Source organism: Corvus hawaiiensis, chromosome 24 (genome assembly GCF_020740725.1).
Source record: "Corvus hawaiiensis isolate bCorHaw1 chromosome 24, bCorHaw1.pri.cur, whole genome shotgun sequence".
NCBI classification, from domain to species: Eukaryota; Metazoa; Chordata; class Aves; order Passeriformes; family Corvidae; genus Corvus; species Corvus hawaiiensis.
In genome coordinates, this window is record NC_063236.1 from 1681267 (window position 1) to 1704237 (window position 22971).

Consider the following 22971-nt stretch of genomic DNA (forward strand, 5'->3'; position numbering starts at 1 on the left):
TTTCACCCTGTGACAATCTCACTTATCTATCACCTAATTCACACCACTGTATTTTCTAGCTCTTGTCTGATCGTTGGCAATTTTTTCCATGGACCAAGGTCAAAACAGTGTTGTTAAGGGGGGTAAAAACCCTTCAAAACAGGCAGAGAAATATTCTTGGCACTCTGGGTTCCTACACCTTGCCTTGCCTTGCCTTGCCCTGCCTCGCCTGGTCTTGCCTTGCCTTGCCCTGCCTTGTCTTGCCTTACCTCCCTGTCCCTGCTTGGCCTTGTCTTGCCTTCCCTTGCCCTGCCTTCCCTTGCCCTGCCTTGCCTTGCCTTGCCCTGCCTTGCCCTGCCCTGCCTCCCTGTCCCTGCCTGCCCTACCCATCCCTTACCTTCCTCTGCCTTGCCTCACCTACAACTTCTGGGCCTTCTCTTGCCCTGCTTTGCTTTCCCCTCGCTGCTCTTGCCTTGCCTTTCCTACCTCTCCCCTGACTTGCCTGGAATTGCCGACACTCCCATGGCACTGCCTGGCCTGCACCAGAGCAGAGCGAGGGCGTGGCAGGCGAGGCAATGCAAGGCAAGGCAGATGCAGGCAAGGGAAGGCAGAGCAAGGGTGGGCTAGGCAGAGCTAGGCAGTGGCACTGAAGGCAAGGCAAGCCGAGCGACTCCAAGTGGATTTTTTGGGAAGCAAAGGATGTAGTCCCAGTGTTGGGGGAGCAGCTGGTAAGGTACCCTGGGGAGGTAAATGCCAGTGAGACATTTCTGTCCTGGCGCCTTTGGTGTAGGGGCACTGCTTGGACTTGGATTTTATACTGGAGGTGCTGTCCAAGTTTGAGTTGGTGCACAGCTGAAAGAGGAGGCCAGTGCTTTTCCATGGGAAGGAAAGCGTGTAGCCCCCGTGTTTCAGGTGCAGATAAGAAGCTGCCACGTGCAGGTAAAAGGCAGCAGCATCTTTCTGTCCTGGCATATTTGGCGAGGAAGCATTTCCTGGACTTGTACAATTAGGGAGCTGGTATGCATCTTTTGAAGGTGGTCTCAGGTTCAATCTAGCATGTCGTTTGCACCTTCAGAGGTGGCCTCTTAAAATTTTAGCAGTACATTTCTTTTGGGCAAGTTAAGCAGCTATGCTGAGTCTTGGTGTGCAGCTGGTATCGTGCCCAGGGCAGGTAATGCTCAGAAACAGTTTTCTGGCACCTTTGTTACAGGATCAATCCTGGATGTTTTCTGCTTTGAAGGAGGGATCCCATTTCTTTTGAGATGGTCTCGTAGTTCCTCTCTTTGGCAAGGAAACCACTTTTGGATCCACACTTTGGGTGGTCGTGGTGAATTTAAAGGCTCTCCCCAACAGGCATTTCTGTTGGAACTGTTACAGTGGGAATGCAAAAGCCAGGCTGTTGAGCTGCTTCCCCCGGTACCTTTCGTGTGGGAGCCATCCCTGGTGCCGTTCAGTTTGGATCCCGATTCCGTGCGCCTGAGGCTTAGGAGGGTACACGGAGCTGAGAAGGAAAAGGGCAGATACCAGGGCGGGTTCCATGGGTTGGCACCGGAGGCGCTCTCTCAGCTGACACTTCTGCGAGCTGTGGTTTTGCCGGATGTTTTCAAGTTTGTCACCGGACTCAGCGAGAATGAAAAAACTTCTTAGCGCCGAGGAGCTCGTGTGTCCTCTTGAGTGGGGTGCAACTAAGAGTTTGTACTTGGAAGGGAAGATCAGCGCGATCTCTCTGTCCTGACCCGGTGCATTTGAGAGCAGGGACGTTTGCAACTCGGATGCACGCGTTTGGTGATTCCGACGAGCGAGGTGCGTTCGCTTCCTTTGCAAGTCCGCAGCGGCATCGTGTGGTTGTTTGGATGAGCGCTGACAGTGCCCAGGTCAATCCAAGCGCTTTTCTGGCTCGGCCCCGTTCGTGTGGGAGCAGTGGGAGCGGGGGCTCCTTTGTGGATCCTGGCTCCGGGAGGCTGAACGAATGTGATCGTGCCTACAGCTGGGAAGGAAGACGAATCGTCTCATTGTCGGCCGTGCAGATCACAGGCTGCAAAAGGAAGGAGAATTCCAGCACCGCCTCTTTCCCCGGGAACCTTGTCTGTGGGACCGTCTGCGGAACGTCCCCGGCTTTGTAGCTGCACTCTGGGAGACGGAAAAGACGTGAGTGTACCCAGAGCTGAGCGCACAGAGCTGCGTGTGTTGCACTTTCTGAGCTGCAAGGAGAAAGTGAAGACCGGTGCTTCCTTTTTGTTCTGGGACCTTTGGGATGGGAGCAATTGCTGGGCACAGTAAGTGTTGAAGCTGGGCTCTGCAAGAGTGAAAGACGGGGATGGTCCATGCGGCTGAGCAGGGAAGTGCAGAACTCCGGGGGGATGCGCTGCTTTTCACAGGATGCGAGGTACATTTGGAGACAGCAGCAGCCGGCTGAGAGGGCGCCTTTGGTGACCAATCTTTACCCTTGAGGCAGTTCCGTTGGGTTCGGGAGCTCTGTAGGACTGAAAGAAAGAATGGACATGGAGTCTGGAAGGAGAGCTCCTAGCCCCGGGGCGCATGGTGCTGTTGATATCCTTCAAAGAGAACGTGGAACCCAGAACGTTGTCTCCTCTGCTGTTTCCAGAGGGAAATGATGGAGCTGCGTTCAGCGAGAGAGCAAAAATGTGAACGTGTGCTTTTCTTCTCGGCTACGTTTACCTTAAGATTCTTTGCACCTCGGAGTCTAAAGCTAAACGGAACTCGGCACTGTCAGCGCTCATCCAAACAACCACACGATGCCGCTGCGGACTTGCAAAGGAAGCGAACGCACCTCGCTCGTCGGAATCACCCAACGCGTGCATCCGAGTTGCAGACGTCCCTGCTCTCAAATGCACCGGGTCAGCACAGAGAGATCGCGCTGATCTTCCCCTTCCAAGCACAAACTCTTAGTTGCACCCCACACGAACTCCTCTGCCCTCGGGGCTGTGGCGCCTCAGGCGCCCGAAGCGGGGTGGGGCCACGGGGAGCAGCCAAAGGGCTGCTGGTGCGCTTGGGGGGCAGGACACAGCCCGAAGGGCTGCAGCCGCTGGCTGTGGCCACGGCTGTGGGGCACGCCGACTCCCCCGGCACCCCTGGCTACCACCCCCGCCCGAGTACCCCGGAGGGCGGCGGGACGGTGCGAGCCCGTCAGCGCCGGGGCCTCGGCCCTGCTCTTGCCCCTTCTTATTTCCCCCGGGTTGGTTTCTCATCTCTTCTGTGCTCCCGCTCTTCCCAAAACCACGCTCTCTCTCCCGACCCGCGCCAGCTGCGGCACGACACCTGCACGGGCTAAGGGGAATGCCGCGGGGCTGGCGAGGGCGGCGGCACGGACGGGCCCGCTCGCCACTGCCGAGGGCTGCAGCGAGCGAGGGAGCGCTCGGGGGATGCCCCGGCTCCCTGGCTGCCGCTCGGCACCGCGCACCGAGCGAGCCGCCGCTGTTGTGCTGAGCCTGAGCTGGGGCCGAGGAGCCCGTTTGGCGGCCGGGCGAGCAAATGCCCGTTCCTGGGAACGGCCGCGAGCCCCCCGCCCCAAACGGCGGCGTCGCCCGCGAGCCGGGAGTTCTGCATCGCTCCCGCCGCCCAAGCGCCGCCGCAGCCGGGCCAGCAGCCGCCGCTGCCCTCCGGCCGCTCTCTGTCTCGCTTTTTCTCGCTCTCCTGGCCCAAAAGCCACGCCGGCATTGCGGCTTTGCAGCCCGGCTTTGCCGGAGCCAGCACCGCATCCCCTGCCCGGCTCTCCCGAAAGCCTGAAGCTGCCGGCTCGCTCGGAGGGACGCTCCCAGCGCCTCCGCCTGCTACGGTTGGTTTTGGGGAGCAGGGGAATGGGAGAAAAAAAAAAAGAAACAAATAGCATCAAACTGAAGGAAGGTGGTGGCGGGGATGGGACGGGACGGGAAGGAATGGACGAGACGACTTCAGGTTCTTTTGTCGAGCTGTTGGACGCCGAGAGCTTGTCCTACGACTCGTGGCAGATGGGAGAAACAACCCCGCTTGGTGGGATGGCAGGACTGGATTTGGGTTGTTTCAGGACGGGGAGGCGATGTTGGTTTCTCTCATTCTTTCGGTGACCAGTAGCTCGCTGGGCAGTGCCAGCCCGGCGGGCTTTGGGTGGCACTGGGGCACGGGGCTTAGAGGGAATTTTCCCGAGGCTCCGGGCCGCTAAAGCCTCCCGGGACAGGCGTTGCTGCTCCCGTGCCCAACGCCCCAGGGACGGGTCTCACCCAGCGGCACCGGGAGCACCCAGGCCCAGCCCTGTCCCGGTGCCAGGCAGTGGCTGCGCCTCGGGGAGCCTCAACCCTCTCCCTCTTCTTCCTGCAGCATCCGCCCCGTCCGTTGCCTCCCCTTCCCGTGAACGCCGCCAAGCGCCGAGGCATGGTGTGCCCCAGCCCCGGGCTCAGCTCTCAGGGGCAATCGAGCTCCAGCGAGGAAGAGCAGCATGGTGGCGAGCCAGACCTGCTGTGGCTGGCCGACCTCACAGGCGCCCACATCGGCTTGGCCCCGATCTGCGAGGACCCCGAGGATCGCTGCAGCATCTGGGAGAATCTGGTGAGTCTGGTGGACTTCCAGTGCCCAGGCTTTCCCCTGACCTCTGAGGAGCTGTGCCAGTACATCGATATTCCCCACACGCCCACGTCCTCCTCCACCACCTGCACGAGCACCGTGACCACGCGCCAGGCCGTGCCCCAGCCCCCTCTGCCCACGGGGGACATCGACTACAAGAGCAACGCGCACGTCAGGCCGCCCTACTCCTACGCCACCCTCATCTGCATGGCCATGGAAGCCAGCAAGAAGCCCAAAATCACCCTCGCAGCCATCTGCAAGTGGATCAGCGACAACTTCTGCTACTTCCGCCGTGCCGATCCCAGCTGGCAGGTAGGAGGAGATCTGGAGCCCTCTCTGGACTGCCCAGGGTTCTTTCCACAGCCTCCACCCTGCCTGGCAGGGTCCCGTGGCCGTGCTGGACGGCACTGGCAGGAGAGTGGCAGCTGCTGGGCAAGGGCTGGGACAGGAGAGAGCTTGGCTGCGCACAAACGCCACGGCCGCAGGGCTGGCAGAGGGAAAGAGCCCTGCTGGGGGAGAGCCTGGGGCCAGTTTGGGAGCAGGAGGTGCCCGTTGGGTTCGTGGCCCCTGAGGTCCTCTTGGCCTCTCGTTGCCGACCTTCCTGGAGCTCTTGTGGGGTCCCAAGGCCCTCGGGGCTGAGCACACGTGCAGAAGACGCCAGGTTGAGCGTCCCTGAGTGCTGAGGACTGAGCACAGGACGGGAGGGATGGAGATGCCACTTGCTGGGCAAGTCCCTGGCTGGGCAGGTGCCGAGCACAAGCGCTGCTGCTGCTGCTGCTGCTGGCCAAGCAGGGCAGGGCGCTGGGCTCCTGGCCCCAGGCACAGGCCAAGGAGGCTCCGGTGCTGGCAGCAACTGCTGAGAGTTGCAGAGGGAAGCCTAAGAGAGGTCAGAGAGGGCTGCTGTCCCCAGAGAGCACGAACATGTCCTCAGGGGCAAGGGGACAGCCCCCAGGCTCGCCAGCTTTGGGCACAGCCCCAGAGCAGCTTTTCCCAGCCCCCTTGGCTCGCTGCCTTCCTCCTCTGGCCCGGGATGCTTTCTAGGAGAGGATAGGGCAGGACAGGACAGGGCAGGAGGGCCCTGGATGGGTCCTGCCCCTGCTTGGGTTCTTGCTGGCCCAAATTCGCAGCAAGCCCACAATCCTGGGCAGCCGTGATCACCCAGCCAGGGCTGGGCACACCGGCTCCAAACATCCTGCCCAGCCATTGCCCACCTTCTCCCCGACCCTGGGGTCTCCAGCAGGCCTGGAAGCCCATCACTGGTGAGACAAGCCCTCCCGGTCCGTCTCAGAGCCACCTGGCTGCCCCAGCCTTCCCTGGGCTTGGGCAACTCTGGGAGTGCTTGGCAAGTAGGATCTGGCTGCTTTGGCTTGGCTTTGGGGAGCCCAGGCTGGGGCATTGCCCAACAACTGAATTTCCTTTCTTTTGGGTTTTTTGCTGCACTCCAGGCACATACAGGGATTCAGGGGATTTCCTTCAGGGCACGCAGCAGCCTGGCACACCTTGATGTTGCCATTTCTGCTTTCTTTTACCAAGGGGCCTCCCTGAAAAACGTGCTTTTTGCAGCAGACTCCGCACAGGTCTGCCCCCAACAGCAGACAGGCATTCAGCCCTGGGGTTTGTTCTCTTTTGCATCTAGAGCTCCATCCGGCACAACCTCTGCATCAACAAGCGCTTCATCAAGGTGCCCCGGGAGAAGGGTGAACCAGGCAGAGGTGCGTTTTGGAAGCTTCACCCCCGATACGCTGAGCAGCTCCAGAGCAGCACCTCCAAAGAGCTTCCAGAGCCAGCCTCCACCAAAAGAGCCCAGCAAGAAGCACAGTGTGTCCTCAGCCCGGCCACTCTGGCCTGCAGCTCCCAGAGCAGCCTCGAGGTAGGCGCAGAGCTGCAGCAGCTGCTGCAAGAGTTTGAAGAGTTTGAAAGCAGCCACAGCTGGAACCCTGTGGAGAACGAAGCGGGGCAGCAGCAGCAGCACAACCAGCCCTGGCCCACGCCACTGGCCGAGGTGTCTTGGCTTCCCAGCTCTGCCTCGGGGCCCCAGGAAGAGCCGAGCGAGCTGATGGAGCTGAAGGGCAGCACTGACTGGGAGGCTCTCCTTGACTTTGCCCCGGAGCAAGGAGACTTCTCCGCCCTTGAGCACCTGGAGCTCCCACTTCCCACCCCGCCCGGTGTTGTGCACCCAACAGCACAAGGGCAGCAGCAAGTCCTCCCCGAAGGCAGCCCCACCAAGCTGGGCTTGGACGAAACCCTGACGGCCACAGCTTTCCTGGAGGCTGTCTGGCACGAGGAGATGAGAGACAGCCCCTCCGACGGCATCCCCGCTGTGCAGGGGGCTGAAAACATCCAGGCCTCTTTGCCAGAGGGGGATGCCATAGATTGGGAATCTCTGGCCCACATAGGAGTCTATTAGAGATGGGAGATGGTACAAGATTAGATTAGATTAGAATAGATTAGATTAGATTAGAATAGATGGAGTTAGGGGGGGCTTTCTGGGTGGGATGTAGGAGGGGCCTTGGGGGTGGGTGTAGATGGTTTTATGGACAAGGTTTCTTTTTGCTGCTTTCTGTTCTGTTTTTTGCTTGGGGAACGCTGTGAAGAGCCGCACAGATAGTTCACCACTCTAATTTGTTTCATTTTATTAACAATTTTTAAGAGATAAAGAAAACAAAGTAGAGAAGAACTCCCCTTTTACCTTCTAGTTTCCCTTCAGCACCGCCTGACTCTGCCTGAGCCTCTGCCCTGCAGGCAGGGACGGGAGATCTGCCCTGCCCAGCGCTGCTCACACACCCAGCCCCAGCACAGGGCAGCTCTCAGCTGCTTCCACGGGGGCACAGCAATTCCCCAGGGGGAAACTGAGGCACGAGCCAGCACCAGCGTGCCCGCGGATCCACAGCAGCGGGCTGTGACACGAGACGCGCGAGCGGCTCTGCTCGGTGTGCTGAGACCTGGCAGCCTCGCAAATCCCCTTCCCTGCCCCTGCAGGCAGCTCCTGGGGCTGACACGGAGCCAGGGCCGGGGTCCGTCCCCAGCTGGCCCTGGAGATGCTCTGAGAAGCCCAAGTGGCTTCGGGGCCCTCGTGGTCCTGGGCAGTGATTTTATTAGAGATGGGAGATGATGGACGATAGATGATAGATTTTAGACGTTAGATGGTTGATTATAGATTATAGATTATAGATTATATAGATTATATAGATTACATAGATTATATAGATTATAAGTGGTAGATGGTACACGATAGATGATAGATGACAGATGATAAAATGAGAGATGATAGAAGATAGATGATAGAAAATAGATGATAGAAGACAGAAGATAGAAGATAGATGATAGAAAATAGATTATAGAAGATAGAAGATGATAGATGATAAATGATAAATGATAAATAGATGGTGGATGAGATTAGATTGAATTAGATGAGATTAGATGAGATGCACTTCGGAAGGGCTTTGGGGGTGGGTGGGTGTAGATGTTTATATCAACAAGGTTTCTTTTCGCTGCTTTCTGTTCTATTTTCTGCTTGGGGAATGATGTTGAAGAGCTGCACAGATACTTCGCCACTTAAACTGTTTCCTTTTTATTAACGATTTTTAAGAGGTATAATAAAGAAAGTAAAGCAGAAAATAACTGCATCCTGAGTGTTTTGTAGCTGGTGAACAAGTTTTTTCCAGCAGGCCCGATCTCCGAAATGCACCACCACCTTGGGGCACAGATGGGGCTTTGTACTGATGGAGCCAGGCTGGGAGAGCTGGGGGTGCTCACCTGGAGAGGAGAAGGATCCAGAGAGACCCTGGAGGCCCTTCCAGGGACTAAAGGGGCTCCAGGAGAGCTGCAGAGGGACTGGGGACAAGGGCCAGAGGGGTCAGGACATAGGGAATGGCTTCCCAGTGGCAGAGGGCAGGGCTGGATGGGATTTTGGGAAGGAATCCATCCCTGGGAGGGTGGGCAGGCCCTGGCACAGGGTGCTCAGAGCAGCTGTGGCTGCCCCTGGATCCCTGGCAGTGCCCACGGCCGGGTTGGACATTGGGGCTGGGAGCAGCCTGGGACAGTGGGAGCTGTCCCTGCCCACGGCAGGGGTGGCACTGGATGAGCTCAAAGGTCCCATCCCACCCAACCCACGCTGTGGTTTCGTGATTTGGGGGTCTCAGGGTGTGGTGGTTCAGCTGCCACCACTCCTGGCACGACCTTCATCCCACCCACAGCAGCTGCTGGCTCTGCCCGTCACCATCCTGAGCTCTGCTGGGAAATGGGGCTGGCTGGCTGCTTCCCAAACATCTCCACGGGAAGTTTTGTGGGGTGCAAAGCCATGGAGCAAACCCGACCCCAGAAAGGATGGGACACAAATGTCCCCGATGCTTTGAACGCTGCCCCAGCCCATCCTGTGCCAGGCCTGGAGCTCATCACGTCCCCGTGCCCCGGGCATCAGGGACAGGGTCCCCTCCACAGTGGGGCCTGGGGTCTCCTGGGGGTCTGAGCATGGGGTGGGGGGGCAGATGACCTGCAATAAATAATACAATAAAGAGTTAGAATTGAAAAAAATTAATAAAAAATAATAGAAATGATCATAAAAAACGAAAGAAATCTAGAAATAAAGACTGTCGATAAAACAAAGAGATAAAAACGTAGAAATAAATAATGATAATGTTATTAATAATAAATAATTATAAATTATTATTATTAATAAATAATCATTTGGTAATAAATTGTTAATAAAGACAATAATAAAATGAATAATACTAAAATTAATAATAAAGAATAATGACAATAATGATGATGATAATAATAATAATTAAATGATGATATAATAATAATAATAATAATAAAGAAACCAGAAGTAAAGGCTGGCACTGAAGAGCCCGAGGGTTGGTGGAGAAGGAGGTGGGGGGAATTTGGGGCACCATGAAGCACCACTCGCTCACCACAGCTCTGGCCCCGCCAGGAGGGAAATTTGAGACTGAAGCGTATCCAGGCAGGGAAATTATTTTCCAGAATGAAAGGCAAAACCCCTCAAAACCTCCCAAAATTCAGCTTTCTTTGCTCAGCCCAGCACCCGTTCCAGCCCAGGCCCTGCAATGCCCCACGGGGGCACACTGGAATGGGTAAAATGGGTAAACTGGGATGGGGGCACTGGGACCGAGTTGGTTTTGCTCAGCCTGGTTTTTGGCAGTGGGGGGCACAGAGGTGGCTGCTGTGAGAAGCTGCCAGAAGCTTCCACCGTGTCTGGCAGAGCCAAGCCCTGGTGGCTCAGAGGATGAACACAGCACTGGCCAAGGCTGGGCCAGTCAGAGACGGCGGTAACGCCTCTGGGATAAGAGATTTCAGAAGAAATCAAAGCAAAGGTGGTGGCAGTGTTTTAATTCCAGCCAGAGAAGAGCAGGGTGAGAACACGAGAGGGAAACGACGCGGAGACACCAAGGGCAGGGGGGAAGGAGGGGCAGGAGGAGCCGGAGCCGAGATTCCTCTGCAGGCCGTGGTGAGATCCCTGGGGATCCCCAGGGGATGCAGAGATCCACCCGCAGCCCCTGGAGATCCACGGGGGATGCAGAGATCCACCCGCAGCCCTGGGGATCCACGGGGGGTGCAGAGATCCACCCGCAGCCCTGGGGATCCACGGGGGATGCAGAGATCCACGGGGGACACAGAGATCCACGGGGGATCCAGAGATCCACCCACAGCCCCTGGGGATCCATGGAGGATGCAGAGATCCACGGAGGATGCAGAGATCCACAGGGGATGCAGAGATCCACCCGCAGCCCCTGGAGATCCACGGGGGGTGCAGAGATCCACCCGCAGCCCTGGGGATCCACGGGGGGTGCAGAGATCCACCCGCAGCCCTGGGGATCCACGGGGGATGCAGAGATCCACGGAGGATGCAGAGATCCACAGGGGATGCAGAGATCCACCCACAGCCCCTGGCGATCCCCGGGGGATGCAGAGATCCACGGGGGATCCAGAGATCCACCCACAGCCCCTGGGGATCCATGGAGGATGCAGAGATCCATGGGGGATGCAGAGATCCATAAGGATGGAGAGATCCCCCCGCAGCCCCTGGGGATCCACAGGGAATCCAGAGATCCATGGGGGGTGCAGAGATCCCCCCGCAGCCCCTGGGGATCCACAGGGAATCCAGAGATCCATGGGGGGTGCAGAGATCCCCCCGCAGCCCCTGGGGATCCATGGGGATCCAGAGATTCATGGGGGATGCAGAGATCCCCCCGCAGCCCCTGGGGGAGTCCCTGCTGGAGCAGGAGATGCCTGGGATGAGGCTGGGACCCCGTGGGAGCCCCGTGGACAGAGGGGCCCCGCTGGAGCAGCCTGTCCTGGCAGGGCTGACCCCGGGGCAGAGTGACCCCGGGGCTGCAGAGCTGTGAGGGGGCTGCAGAGCTGTGAGGGGCTGCAGCGCTGTGAGGGGGCTGCAGAGGGGTGAGGGGGCTGCAGCGCTGTGAGGGAGCTGCAGAGGTGTGAGGGGCTGCAGAGGTGTGAGGGGCTGCAGAGTTGTGAGGGGGCTGCAGAGCTGTGAGGGGCTGCAGCGCTGTGAGGGGGCTGCAGAGGGGTGAGGGGGCTGCAGAGTTGTGAGGGGGCTGCAGAGCTGTGAGGGGGCTGCAGAGCTGTGAGGAGCTGCAGCGGTGTGAGGGGGCTGCAGAGCTGTGAGGGGGCTGCAGCGCTGTGAGGGGGCTGCAGAGCTGTGAGGGGGCTGCAGAGCTGTGAGGGGCTGCAGAGCTGTGAGGGGCTGCAGCGCTGTGAGGGGGGCTGCAGAGCTGTGAGGGGGCTGCAGCGCTGTGAGGGAGCTGCAGAGGTGTGAGGGGGCTGCAGAGCTGTGAGGGGGCTGCAGAGGTGTGAGGGGGCTGCAGAGCTGTGAGGGGCTGCAGAGCTGTGAGGGGCTGCAGCGGTGTGAGGGGGCTGCAGAGCTGTGAGGGGGGCTGCAGAGCTGTGAGGGGGCTGCAGCGCTGTGAGGGGGCTGCAGCGCTGTGAGGGAGCTGCAGAGCTGTGAGGGGGCTGCAGAGCTGTGAGGGGGCTGCAGAGGTGTGAGGGGGCTGCAGAGCTGTGAGGGGCTGCAGCGGTGTGAGGGGCTGCAGAGCTGTGAGGGGCTGCAGCGGTGTGAGGGGGCTGCAGAGCTGTGAGGGGCTGCAGCGGTGTGAGGGGGCTGCAGAGCTGTGAGGAGCTGCAGCGGTGTGAGGGGGCTGCAGAGCTGTGAGGGGCTGCAGAGCTGTGAGGGGGCTGCAGCGCTGTGAGGGGGGCTGCAGAGGTGTGAGGGGGCTGCAGAGCTGTGAGGGAGCTGCAGAGGTGTGAGGGGCTGCAGCGGTGTGAGGGGGCTGCAGAGCTGTGAGGGGGCTGCAGAGCTGTGAGGGGCTGCAGCGGTGTGAGGGGCTGCAGAGCTGTGAGGGGCTGCAGCGGTGTGAGGGGGCTGCAGAGCTGTGAGGGGGCTGCAGAGCTGTGAGGGGCTGCAGCGGTGTGAGGGGCTGCAGAGCTGTGAGGGGCTGCAGCGGTTGTGAGGGGGCTGCAGAGCTGTGAGGGGGCTGCAGAGGTGTGAGGGGGCTGCAGAGCTGTGAGGGGCTGCAGCGGTGTGAGGGGGCTGCAGAGCTGTGAGGGGGCTGCAGAGGTGTGAGGGGGCTGCAGAGCTGTGAGGGGCTGCAGCGGTGTGAGGGGCTGCAGAGCTGTGAGGGGCTGCAGCGGTGTGAGGGGGCTGCAGCGGTGTGAGGGGGCTGCAGAGCTGTGAGGGGGCTGCAGAGCTGTGAGGGGGCTGCAGCGGTGTGAGGGGGCTGCAGAGGTGTGAGGAGCTGCAGCGGTGTGAGGGGGCTGCAGAGCTGTGAGGGGCTGCAGAGCTGTGAGGGGGCTGCTGCCGGGGGCTGCAGCCACACTGGAGAAGTTCCTGGAGAAGTCTCCCACGGGAGGGACCCCAGGGTGCAGCAGGGGAGCAGCTCCTGTCCCTGAGCAGCGGGAGAAGGGGATGAACTGCCCACGGCCCCCACCCCATGTCCGGGCCCCCCTGGGGTAGGAGGCGGAGCTGGGCAGGAGGGAGGGGTGGGGGGAAGGTGTTTTCAAGGGTTTGTTTCACTTCTCACTACCCTGCCCCGATTTTGTCGGCAATAAATTCATTTTCTATCTCTAAGCCGAGCCCGTTTTGCCTTCAATGGCCCTGAGGAGTGACCTCTCCTGGTCCCTATCCCAGCTCACGATTCGAGTCTCACTCCTCCGGCCAGCGCAGAGGGGAGCGGGCGAGCGGCTCTCGTGGGTGCCTGGCCAGCGGCACCCCAGGACAGGGGCGCTCTGGGATGGGGGGCACTGGGCAAACTGGGATGGGGAGGAGCGGGGTCGGTGGGGGGCAAACGGGACTGGTAGGGGGTGAGGGGGAAGTGTGAGGGCAGGGAAGGACACTGGGACCAGTTTCTGGGCAATGAGGGGCTCCGGGGTGCCCCAACCCAAGGGGGTCTGTGCTGCCCCCTCCTCCCCCCATGCCCCCCACACGAGGAGCAACTTCTGTTCCGTTTTGGGGGCCCTGGATGTGCAGGGGCACCCTGGGCTGTCCTGGAGAGCCCCCAGCCCCTGGTTTTAGGCCCCCCATCCCACTGGGGTCCCCAGTCCACTCACCTGGAGGATTCTCTTCCAGCTCCAGGGGGGTCAGGAAAGCCCCCCACAAACCCGCTCTGCTCCTGGGGAGCTGCAGCCCAGGCACTGTGGGACAGCAGCTGTCAGGGGTGTCTGTCCCTGCACATCCACGGCCCCCCCAATCCCTCCACAGCACCCCAAGCTCCCTCACAGCCCTCTCCCCCTGCTGCCCGCTGTGTCCCCCACTCCCAACGCCTCGGAGTCCCCCCCGGTGCCCCCCACTCGCCCAGGCAGGGTGTCCTGGCCCCCGGGGAACGAGGTTGTTCCCACCCAGGAGCCCCCCCAGCTCTTCCTGGGGGAGTGGGTGAGGGGTACCCCCGAACCCTGCAGAGCCGGGGGGGGAGGGCTGGGCACTGGCAGCACCCCAGCTCTGACCCCGTCCTCCAGCCTGGCACAGCCCCCCACCCCCAGGGACCCCAGACAGGCCCCGGCCTGGCACAGAACCCCTCCCCCAGCCCGGAGGACACCCCCCCTTTCCCTTCCCCTCCCTCTCCCACCACCCTTCCCTCCTGCCCTGCTGGGTGACCTCGGGCCGGGGCACCACCCACGGGATGGGGCCAGTGCCCAACCCCCCGTGCCCCCCGTGCCCCCCGCGCCCCCGCATCTCCACTCACAGGCGGGGGCGGCTCCTCGCTCCTCAGGGCTGCGGTGGGTGAGGGTCCGGCCATGGGTCACCTGCTGTGGGGGAGGGACAGTGTGGGAGACCCCCCCATCCCCTCCCCATCCCCTCCCCAGTGCTCCCCGTTACCCACCCAGGATGGGGAGGGAAGATACCGGGGGGGGCGATTTGGGACAATCGAGGAGTGGGGGGGCAAAAGGGGCAAGACAGGGGACACTGGGGGACACTGGGGGGGCACAATGCGGGGCAAGGAGCGGGCGAGGGCGACGTGAGGGTGGGCTGTGGTGGGGACGGGCTGGAGGTGCAGACCGCACTGGGGGGAGCCTGGCACAGCCCCGGTTCCCTCCTCCCCCCGGTGCCCCCTGCCCCCGTGCCCACCTGGTTCTGGAGCCCCCGCCCCCGTGTCCCCCCGGTCCCGGTGCCGCCGGGGGGGTTTCCAGGAGCTGGTGCCGCTCTCGGGGCTGTAGAAGAAGCAGCGGCCGCTCTCGGGGTCCCGGTGCCGCTCCCAGGACCCCAAAACCTGAAGGGGGGGCCCTGCGGGCATGGGGGGGCCCGCCCGCTGCCTTCCCCCCGCGGTGCGGGAGATGGTGGGGGGCGCCGGGGGGGGGCATCTGGGGGGGGGGGGGAGAGGGACCGGAGCGGGTGGGGCACACGGGCAGTGCCCACAGCACGCCCCAGCCCCTGCTGTGCCCAGACCCCCCCCCCCCATATCCCCCACTGCCCCCTACACTGACCCCCCCCCGGCCTCTGGTGACCCCTTGCTCCACCTCCTGCCCCCCTCAATACCCCCCGCTCTACCCCCTCACCTCCCCAACGCCCCCTGCCCTGTCCCCCCCGTCCCGCCCCCCCCGGAACCCCCAAACTCCCCCGCCCCCACTTCCTCCGCTGCCCCGGCGGGCGGGAAACGGCGGGGGGGGGGGGTCGGGGGGGGGGTCGGGGGGGAGGTTTGGGGTGGGATCGGGGGTGCAGGGATGGCATTGGGGGACTGGGGGTGCAGGAGGGGACGGGGGTGCGGGGTTCAGGGAGGGAGGGTGCCGGGGGGGGGGGTCCGAGGGGAGCAGGTGGGGGACACAGGGTGTCCGGGGGGGGCACAGGGTGTCCGGGGGTCACCAGGCCCCCACTCACCCCAGTGTCCTGCTGGGACTGGCACGGCGCGGGGGGAAGGGGGGCCCCGTCTGGCAGGGGGCTGGTGCTGAGCCCCAGGGCCCGGGGGGGAGCTGGGGCCGGGGGGACACCCAGGTTATTGGGGCACCCACCCACCCAAAATAATCCTCCGTGCAGCAAGTTGGGAGCGCAGACACCCCTCCCCACACACACACCCCACCCCGGGCCCCAGCTCCAGTATTCCCAGTGTGTCCCCAGTGTGTCCCCAGTGCCCCCTGCCCTGCGTGCCCGTTGTTTCCCCGTGCCCGCCAGCCTGTGACACTCCAGCCCTTTGTGCCCCCAAAACAGCCCCCAGTGCCCCCGGCCTCAATGTGCCCCCAGCCCCAATGTGCCCCAGTGCCCCCAGCCCCGATGTGCCCCCAGTCCCGATGCGCCCCCAGCCCCAATGTGCCCCAGTGCCCCCAGCCCAGCACCCTCAGCGCCGCGTCCCCCACCCAGAGCTCCCCGTGCCCTCTCAGCCCCACCCTGCCCCTTCCCAGAGCCCCCCCCTCCCCCCCGCCCCACTCACCCGTGGGGGTCTCCGGGCTCTGGGTCCCGCTGTTACCGGGCTCTTCCTCGGCCACGTAGGCAGCGGGGACGAAGAAGGGCCGCGCCCAGGGGGGGTCCCGGGGTCGCCGCACCTGCCACCAGTCCGGGGTAGCCCTGCGGAGCAGCAGCAGCCGCTCCCCCGCGGCCATGGCCACGTCCCTCCCGTCGTCCGCCCGGTACCGGTAACTGTACAGCGCCCGCAGCCATACGGCCCGCCCGGGCCGGCGCCACCGGCACCGCGGCAGCATCGGCAGCCCGGCACCCCCGGCAGCACCGGCACCGCGGCAGCACCGGCACCCCCGGCTCTGGTCACCCGCGCACACGGGAAGGGCTCGGGGCGGCGGAACGTTTCCTGCCGCCGCCGCAGCTGGCATGGCCCCAGGATGTGGTGACAGGGGCTGGGAGGTGACACAGGGTGAGATGTGACAGGGACTGGGAGGTGACACAGGATTGAGGGGTGACAGAGGCTGAGGGCTGACACAGGGCTGAGAGGTGACAGGGGCTGGGACGTGACACAGGGTGAAGGGGGACAGGGGCTGGGGGGTGACACAGGGCTGGGAGGTGACAGGGGCTGACGGGTGACACAGACTCAGGGGTGACACAGGGCTGAGAGGTGACACAGGGCTGAGGGGTGACATGGCACCGAGAGGTTACACAGGCTGAAGGGTCAAAATCCTTATTTTCCCGTATTTTTCATCCCCATGGATCCCCCACTCCCCCCACCCCTGTGTCCTGGCGGGGGTGACTCCACACCTGACCCCAGATGGATCCCCTGGTGTGGGGCCAGATGGTGCTTCCCCAAAAAACAGGAATTACTGGAATTTATTCTCTCTTACCCAGATTTTGGTGTTACTGGGGCAACCCAAGGCTATCTTTGCATTTTAATATAATTTTTATTGGAATTAATGCACACTAACACCAGGTCTTGGTTGGTCCTGGTGCTTCTGAGTCCCCCTGCTCCTCAAAATCCAGGTGTCCCCTTAAATTCCTCTGAGCTCCCACTGGATTTTTCATTTTTTATTTTCCCTGATTTTGTGAATCCAAAGCTTCTCCTCAATATTACACATTTTTTTTCACTCTATTTCCTGAACGACGCCGTATTTATGGGGAATACGTAAGTGGAAAAAGAAAAGAAATGGTTAAGTTAGATGTGGGTTGTGGCTGAAAAGGGGTTAAATACCCCCCACCGATGAATTCCTCATGGAGGGGGGGGTCCCCAATTCACAAAAAACAGCAGGAAGGGGGATGGCTCCTACCCTTTGATACCCCAAATCTGCTTCAAAGGGAAACTCTCCAGCTGTCCCCATGCCCCGTGTCAGACAGAGCCACCGAGGGGCTCCCCCAAAGACACCAGAGCCACGATTCCTTTGGGCTTTGACAAACCACCCAGCTCTGGGGTCAGGGATTCCTCCTGCAGGGCGGGGCAGGGGGGGTTTAACCCCCCCAAATCCCTGGAGCCGCCGCTGCCGAGTGGGAAATGCAGGGGGAAAAGCTCTAAGACACTTCAAGGAGGCTGAATTTGGGTCCCCCATGCTCGGCCCTTCCCACCCCTGGAGTCAGCAGGGGCATCCCAGCTCCAACTCCCTCCTGCCTCCACCCACCCCCCTGCTCCGGGCAAACCCCAGAACCCCCCCAAGGCTCTGGGGAAGGTCCCCCCCAGGGATTTGGGAGGCTCTGGGGGGAGTTTGAGGGAGCTTCTGAAGCCCTGGGTGGGGGGGGGGGGGTGTTACGTTTAAAGACTGATCAGTAGAGAAAAGGAACAGAGGAAAATCCTCCAGCACCGAGTCACGGCTGCCAAATCCCATGGGAAGCATCCACCAGATCCCACGGGAACATCCCCGGGCCAGGGAGCCGCTCGCTCGCTCGCTCTCTCCCACAATTAACGGGATGCAGTTAATTACTGGAATGCCGAAGCCACCTCTCCGAGCTGCCGGCCGCTCTGACGGCTCCGAAGGAAGGGAAAACCCAGCGCCAGCTCCACAAAACGCTGGGATTTTGGCAGCACCGGGCTGGGAATGACCAGGTCGGGGCACAAGGCTGAGGGGAGGGACACGCAGCGGTCACTCCATGGTCCGTCAGGGTGCCAGGCCGGGCTCGGGGGCACGCGGCCGTCACTCTGGAGGCCGGCTGTAGTTGAGGGACAGCAGGACCATGCTGTGGGCCAGGAGAGAAGCTTCGGAGGCTGGAAGAGCAGAGGAGCAGGGTCAGAGACTGGGGGCACTGGGACAGGCACTGGGGGGCACTGGGCAGACTGGGAGGGCTGGGACTGGGATGGGAGTGGCACTGGGGGATGTTGGGCGCGTTGGGGTGGGCACGGGATGGGCCCTGGGTAGACTGGGAGCCCTGTGGTGGGCACGGGGTGGGTTCTGGGGGCACTGGGCAGACTGGGAACACTGGGATGGGCATGGGGGGAGCGCTGGGCTCCTGGTCCCACATTTCCCCTCCCACTCCTGTTTTCTTTTCCTCAGGGCTGAAATCTGCCACCAGAGGTCTGTGGGACAGGGACACCTGGGCGCGGGCTCTGCTCAGGTGTGGGGGCGAGCCTAGATGGGGACAAAGCCCCCCTGTCACCCCAAAATTCCCCAGGAGCCACACTCCCTGTGCCCAGCGAAGGCTTTCGGGTGTCATCCCCCTCCCAGGGTACCTTGGAGCTCACAGGAGAGCCTGAGCCACTGCTCCAGCCACGCTCGGCACTCGGCCCGGCCCAGGTGAGTGGAGTTCAGCCCACGCAGGTAACAGGCCTGGGGACACAGGGACAGTCAGGGACGGGCACAGGGAACTCCAGCGTCGCACCGGGATCCTGCTGGGGCTCCAGGGGGGGGAAGAGAAGCAGGGAACTGCTCCCCACAGTGCTCAGGTGTGATCCCAGCGTGGAAAACATTTTCCCAGAAGAGAGCAACCACCACCTGCCCAGGGTGGGGCTGGGGGACCCCCTTGTGCCACGTGAGGTGACACAAGCCCAGGACAGGTGTGCTGAGGGGTCCTCACCGCTCGGAGCTCCTCCTCAGAGAGCTGCCCCAGGCCCAGGCACAGCAGGGCCCGGTCCAGGTGTCGGATCTCCAGGACGTGGCTCCGCAGCCGATAGCGCAGGAAAAAGGCCGGCAGGTGTGGGGTCAGGAACAGCACCTGGCCCAGGGCTCTCTGGGGAGGACAAGGAGAGTGCCTGTGAGGTATCCAACACCTCCTAAAACAGGGGTGGGATCCATTCAGGCCCTTCCACCTGCCCAAGTGGCTCCAAGCCCCGTCCAACCTGGCCTTGAACGCTTCCAGAGGTGGGGAAATCCCTCCCAGTGCCTTCCCATCTTCACAGGGAGGAATTCCTTCCCCAAATCCTCCTCTGGATTCATTCCCAGCAGCTCTACATCCTTCCCACAGATGGAGGCAGCACTGTAGGTGGGGTCTCAGCTGAGCCCCCCTCACCTGCTGCCACGGTGTGGGGATGAGCCCGGGACCCGGGGGCACCTCTGCGGCTTTTCATCTGCACCTGGACTGGTTTTGGGGGCACACCTGAGCAGGTGAGCACCTGCACTGAGCTGAACTCACCACATGATCCACCTGGAGCCTGCTCAGCGCCAGCAGAGACCCAGAGAACAAACTCCTCACGGCCAAGAGCTGGGCCAGGTGGGGCCGGGCACCTCCCTGCACCTGAAAGAGCCCCGGGAGCGCAGGTGACACCTCTGACAGGTGACAACACCTCCCACGGGCCCGAGGGGTGGCGGTGGGGAGGCACCTGGGCACAGAGCTGCTGCAGGAGCTCCCGGGGCTGGGGCTCGGGCAGGGAACGCGCTGCCAGCGCCAGGCTCCGCACCACGGCGGGGTAGGAGCCCCTCCGGATGGAGTCGTAGGCATCCAGGAACTCCACCCGCTGCTTGGGTGTCCAGAACTGGCGGATCAGGAGCTGCCGTGGGAAGAAATACCTGGGAAAAGGCAGGAGACAGGGATTCAGGGAGGGAATGGCAGGGCAGGCGGGTTGCAGGCTGTGGGAAGAGGCCAAGGGAAGTGCTGGGCTGGGGCAGCACAGTCTGACCCCAGGGGCTGCGGGTGTTCATTCCCAAAGGGGAAGGAACCAGGGAATCGTTAAGGTTGGAAAAGCCTGAGGTCATCAGGTCCAGCACTGGCACCAGCACTGCCAAGGCCACCACTGACCCAAGTGTGTCCCCAAGTGCCACATCCACACAGCTGCTAAATGCCCCCAAGGATGGGGACTCCCCCCTGCCCTGGGCAGCCTGTGCCAAGACGGGACTGCCTTTTCCATGAAGGAATTTCCCTAAAATCCAACCCAAGCCTCCCCTCGAGGCTGTTTCCCCTGGTCCTGGCACCTGGGAGCAGATCTCGACCTCCCCCTGGCTGCCCCCTCCTGTCAGGGAGTTGTGCAGAGCCACAAGGTCCCCCCTGAGCCTCCTTTGCTCCAGGCTGAGCCCCCTCAGACCCCTCAGCCTCTCCCGGTGCTCCAGCCCCTTCCCCAGCTCCATTCCCAGCTCCAGACACGCTCCAGCCCCTCAGGGTCCTGAACTGGTGACCCAAAACCAACCCCAGGATTCAGGGTGGGGCCTCAGCAGTGCCCAGCACAGTGGGATGGGCACTGCCCTGGTCCCAGTGGCCACGCTGTGGCTGGCACAAGCCAGGTGCCTGTGGCCTCCTTGCCCACCTGGGCTCATGTCCACCCACCCCGGCTCCTGTCCTGCTGCTCTGTCCCCAGCCTGGAGCATTCCATGGGGCCAAGGTGAGCCAAGGGCAGGACCCAGCACTTGGCCTGGTCAATCCTCATCCCATCAGCCCCATCCCCTCGATCCCACAGATCCAGCCTGGCCCCATCCCTCTGTGGAGCCTTCCTGTCCTCCAGCAGTTCCCCACGTCCCCTCTGAGCTGAGGCCACAGTCAGGGACATTGACTGGGAGCACTGGGGGCAGGGGCAGCAGAACTGCAAAACCCCAGGGAGGGTCTCTGTGATCATTATCGATTTCATTAAATCACTTTAACGGATTCCATGATTCCAACTCCGGTCCCAGGAGCTGGGATTGCCAATCCAGCACTCAGCTCCTGAGGATCCAGGTGTTTGTCCTCACAGCGAGAGGGAGAGCCCGGGCAGATTCCTGCCTCTGGAAATCCCAACTCCACGGAATTCAGGAATTGGGGACAGTACTCACATCAAGACAATGACCAGGAAGTTGGCGAAGGGCGGGATGGCGATGATCCCGATGGGAATGGCCTTGAGCACATCCCTGCGGAACTACCTCCAGAAGGAGGGAGGAGAGTCAGCACCTGACACCCACCTCCCAAAACTCCCTAAAATCCCCCCCACCCTGGTGCTGGCTGCAGCTCCCACTCCCTGTCTTTAGGCAGGGAATGTGTCACAGAGGAATTCCAGCCCCCCTTCCGTGGGGAGGGAGCGTTCCTGGGGGCTCGGGGAGGCGCACCTGGCGCAGCCGCTCCATGTCGCGGTACGGGAGCTGCTGCGGGCTCAGCCGCTGCTGGGACATCTTGGACTTGATTCTCCTGATTTCCTTCACTTCCAGGAAGAGTGCCTGGACTCCTGCAGGGACAGAACTCCCTCAGGTACTGATTCCCAGGCTGAGGACAGGCAGTGCAGCCACTGCCCCCACTGCTGGAGAAGCAAAATGTGTCCTCGTCCCAGGAGCCACCTCCCAAGCCCCACCTGCTGGGACCCCCCTTTTGGGACCCACCCTTTTGAGACCCCGATGTTTGGATTCCCCCATCAGCACCCCTCTTTCGGGATCCATCTCGTGGGACGCCCCTTTTTGGAACACCCCGCCCTCTTTCAGACGCCCTTTTTTTTGGACCCACCTGTTGGGACCCCTCTTTCAGCACCCACTTTCTAGACCCTCCCTTTGGGGGCCCCCATGCTTGGGACTCACCTGTTTTGAAGGTGCTGTGCAGGACATAGAACCGGGGGAAGCTCCTCTCCAGGTACCGCTCGTACCTGGTGTTGACCCGCCGGGCTGCGGCGGCCACGGCGGCCACGAGGGCGCGGGAGGCGGCGCGGGTGGAGAGGGAACGCCCCTGGCACCTGCGCACCTGGCAACACACCTGGCACCTGCGCCCCCACCCCCCGCGTCAGCTCGGGCCGGGTTTGAGGCTCCCAAAGCCCCTGGAGAGGTGGAAGGGGGGGAGATGGGACCCCCCGCCCCAGGTCCAGGGGGATCGAGGGGCCCCGGTTGATTTCAGAATTCCCGTGCCGGGCATTGTGGGGCTCGGGCAGGGGAGGGGGATTGGGGAGGGCGGAAACGGGTGGCACCGGGGCAGGGATCAGCACGACGGTAATGGAAAGGGTGTGCGATAACAGGGAGGCACTGGGGGCTGGGGAACGGGGGGTGGGGACATGGCCAGGGCCGGGGGGTAACGGGAGAGGACGAGGGGGGTAAAGGCGAGGGTTCACGACTGCGATGGGTGTTTGGGGGAGTGTGGTCGGTATTTAGTGGGGGTTGCCGCCGGCACTGGGAGGCATGGGGGCTACGGTCGGTGTTTGGGGGGAGTCAGGGCTGCGTCGGCAGCGGGTCTCCCTCAGGGGGGTGTGTCCCGGCCGGTGCCACGGGGCATGGCTGCCCCGTGGGGATCCGCGCTCACCTGGACACTCCCAGAGCGAGTTGCGACTCCATCCGCCCCCAAGAGGGGCTCAGGGCGGCGGGGCCGAGGCGCCAGAGCCCCCCACGGGCAGCGGCCCTGGACAGCGCCATCTTGGCGGGTCAGAGGCCGGCGATCACGTGGGGCTCTGAGCGCTGATTGGCTGCCGCGCCGGAAGTGCCCGCGACCGGGGCTCCGGGCTCGGCCAGAGCCGTTCCTTCCTTTCCCCCCCCCCGGCGGGGCCGGGCCCTTTCCGGCCCTTCCCCGGCTCCGCCCGCCCGGGGGTTGCGGCTCTGGCCCCGGCCGGAGCTCGGCTCTTCCCCGGCTCCGCCCGCCCGGGGGTTGCGGGTCTGGCCCCGGCCGGAGCTCGGCCCCTCCCCGGCCCGAGCTCGGCCCCTCCCCGGCCCTTCCCCGGCTCCGCCCGCCCGGGGGTTGCGGCTCTGGCCCAGGCCGCCCGTTCCGGCCCCGGCGGTTCAGCGTTGGGGCAGCCGGTGGCCGCGGGCGGGTGAGCCGGGGCCTTCCTCCCGCTTCACCGGGGTTTAAACGCTTTCCCAGCCCTTGGGGAGCCCGTGGAGGAGCTGCCGCTGCCCCCGCCCGGGCCTGGGCACGCCGGAGGCCAAATCTCCCGGCGGAGGGGCCGGGACTTGCCGAGCCCCATCCCGGTGCCTCCTGCTCCGCCTGGGCCTCCCGGGACACCGGGCAGGACCCTCCGTCTGTCCCCCCTTTCTTTCCCCGGGCAGCAGAACCGGTTCTGCCCGCAGCCCCGAGGCCCTTATGTGGGTCATGTTTGTTTTCCTCATTGCAGGTGCCGGAACAAACATTGTCCAAGGATTTTCGGGAAACACCCGCAGCCCCTGCCCTTTCCCCGAGCTCTGCTCGGGAACACCCGCAGCTCCTACGGAATTCCCGAAACCGGGTGCCACGCCGCCTCTTCCCAGACC

The 22971-nt window shown here is 62.7% G+C and overlaps 3 protein-coding genes across 10 annotated transcripts; 1 reads left to right on the top strand and 2 right to left on the bottom strand.

Annotated features, from left to right (window-relative positions):
• The first annotated feature begins 1770 nt into the window (after positions 1 to 1770).
• Positions 1771 to 6997, top strand: LOC125337618 (forkhead box protein J1-like). Of its 2 annotated transcripts, none has more exons than XM_048327538.1 (3): positions 1771 to 2837; positions 4294 to 4848; positions 6173 to 6997. In XM_048327538.1, the coding sequence occupies exons 1-3, from the start codon at positions 2736 to 2738 to the stop codon at positions 6941 to 6943; spliced, it is 1428 nt and encodes a 475-aa protein (XP_048183495.1). In that variant the 5' UTR covers positions 1771 to 2735; the 3' UTR covers positions 6944 to 6997. The 2 variants fall into 2 exon arrangements, with proteins under 2 accessions (XP_048183495.1, XP_048183496.1); XM_048327539.1 differs by having other exon boundaries at positions 2750 to 3775.
• Positions 6998 to 8547: 1550 nt separating this feature from the next.
• Positions 8548 to 16234, bottom strand: LOC125337615 (basic proline-rich protein-like). 5 transcript variants are annotated; one of them, XM_048327535.1, is made up of 5 exons: positions 15429 to 16234; positions 14135 to 14367; positions 13752 to 13815; positions 13120 to 13203; positions 8548 to 9028 (listed from the first exon to the last, which is right to left on the bottom strand). In XM_048327535.1, exons 1-5 carry the CDS (start codon positions 16084 to 16086, stop codon positions 8931 to 8933), a joined length of 1137 nt encoding a protein of 378 aa, XP_048183492.1. In that variant the 5' UTR covers positions 16087 to 16234; the 3' UTR covers positions 8548 to 8930. The 5 variants fall into 5 exon arrangements, with proteins under 5 accessions (XP_048183492.1, XP_048183493.1, XP_048183490.1 ...); XM_048327536.1 differs by lacking the exon at positions 8548 to 9028 and adding an exon at positions 10530 to 10769; XM_048327533.1 differs by lacking the exon at positions 8548 to 9028 and having other exon boundaries at positions 12341 to 13203; positions 13752 to 13812.
• An 87-nt stretch (positions 16235 to 16321) lies between these two features.
• Positions 16322 to 22199, bottom strand: LETMD1 (LETM1 domain containing 1). Of its 3 annotated transcripts, none has more exons than XM_048327561.1 (9): positions 22034 to 22193; positions 21325 to 21503; positions 20866 to 20981; positions 20596 to 20678; positions 19179 to 19365; positions 18992 to 19093; positions 18437 to 18589; positions 18093 to 18189; positions 16322 to 17630 (listed from the first exon to the last, which is right to left on the bottom strand). In XM_048327561.1, the coding sequence occupies exons 1-9, from the start codon at positions 22141 to 22143 to the stop codon at positions 17560 to 17562; spliced, it is 1098 nt and encodes a 365-aa protein (XP_048183518.1). In that variant the 5' UTR covers positions 22144 to 22193; the 3' UTR covers positions 16322 to 17559. The 3 variants fall into 3 exon arrangements, with proteins under 3 accessions (XP_048183518.1, XP_048183517.1, XP_048183519.1); XM_048327560.1 differs by having other exon boundaries at positions 21325 to 21522; positions 22032 to 22193; XM_048327562.1 differs by lacking the exon at positions 16322 to 17630 and having other exon boundaries at positions 18097 to 18189; positions 20596 to 20682; positions 21325 to 21522; positions 22032 to 22199.
• Between the last annotated feature and the right edge of the window lie 772 nt (positions 22200 to 22971).

Excerpts from the sequence above, each read along its gene's own strand:
- LOC125337618 (XM_048327538.1), top strand. The coding sequence starts at position 2,736 with ATGCCGCTGCGGACTTGCAAAGGAAGCGAACGCACCTCGCTCGTCGGA. Across the intron at positions 2,838-4,293 it reads CCTGCTCTCAAATGCACCGG|CATCCGCCCCGTCCGTTGCC; the intron begins GTCAGCACAGAG and ends TTCTTCCTGCAG. Across the intron at positions 4,849-6,172 it reads GTGCCGATCCCAGCTGGCAG|AGCTCCATCCGGCACAACCT; the intron begins GTAGGAGGAGAT and ends TTTTGCATCTAG.
- LOC125337615 (XM_048327532.1), bottom strand. The coding sequence starts at position 16,086 with ATGTCACCCCTCAGCCCTGTGTCACCTCTCAGCCCTGTGTCACCCCTG. Across the intron at positions 14,368-15,428 it reads GAGCCCGGAGACCCCCACGG|ATGCCCCCCCCCGGCGCCCC; the intron begins GTGAGTGGGGCG and ends CCCCCCCCCCAG. Across the intron at positions 13,204-13,751 it reads GCGAGGAGCCGCCCCCGCCT|TGCCTGGGCTGCAGCTCCCC; the intron begins GTGAGTGGAGAT and ends GCTGTCCCACAG.
- LETMD1 (XM_048327560.1), bottom strand. The coding sequence starts at position 22,143 with ATGGCGCTGTCCAGGGCCGCTGCCCGTGGGGGGCTCTGGCGCCTCGGC. Across the intron at positions 21,523-22,031 it reads CGCTCTGGGAGTGTCCAGGT|GCGGGGGGTGGGGGCGCAGG; the intron begins GAGCGCGGATCC and ends GCCCGAGCTGAC. Across the intron at positions 17,631-18,092 it reads GCTCTCCTGTGAGCTCCAAG|CCTCCGAAGCTTCTCTCCTG; the intron begins GTACCCTGGGAG and ends CTGCTCTTCCAG.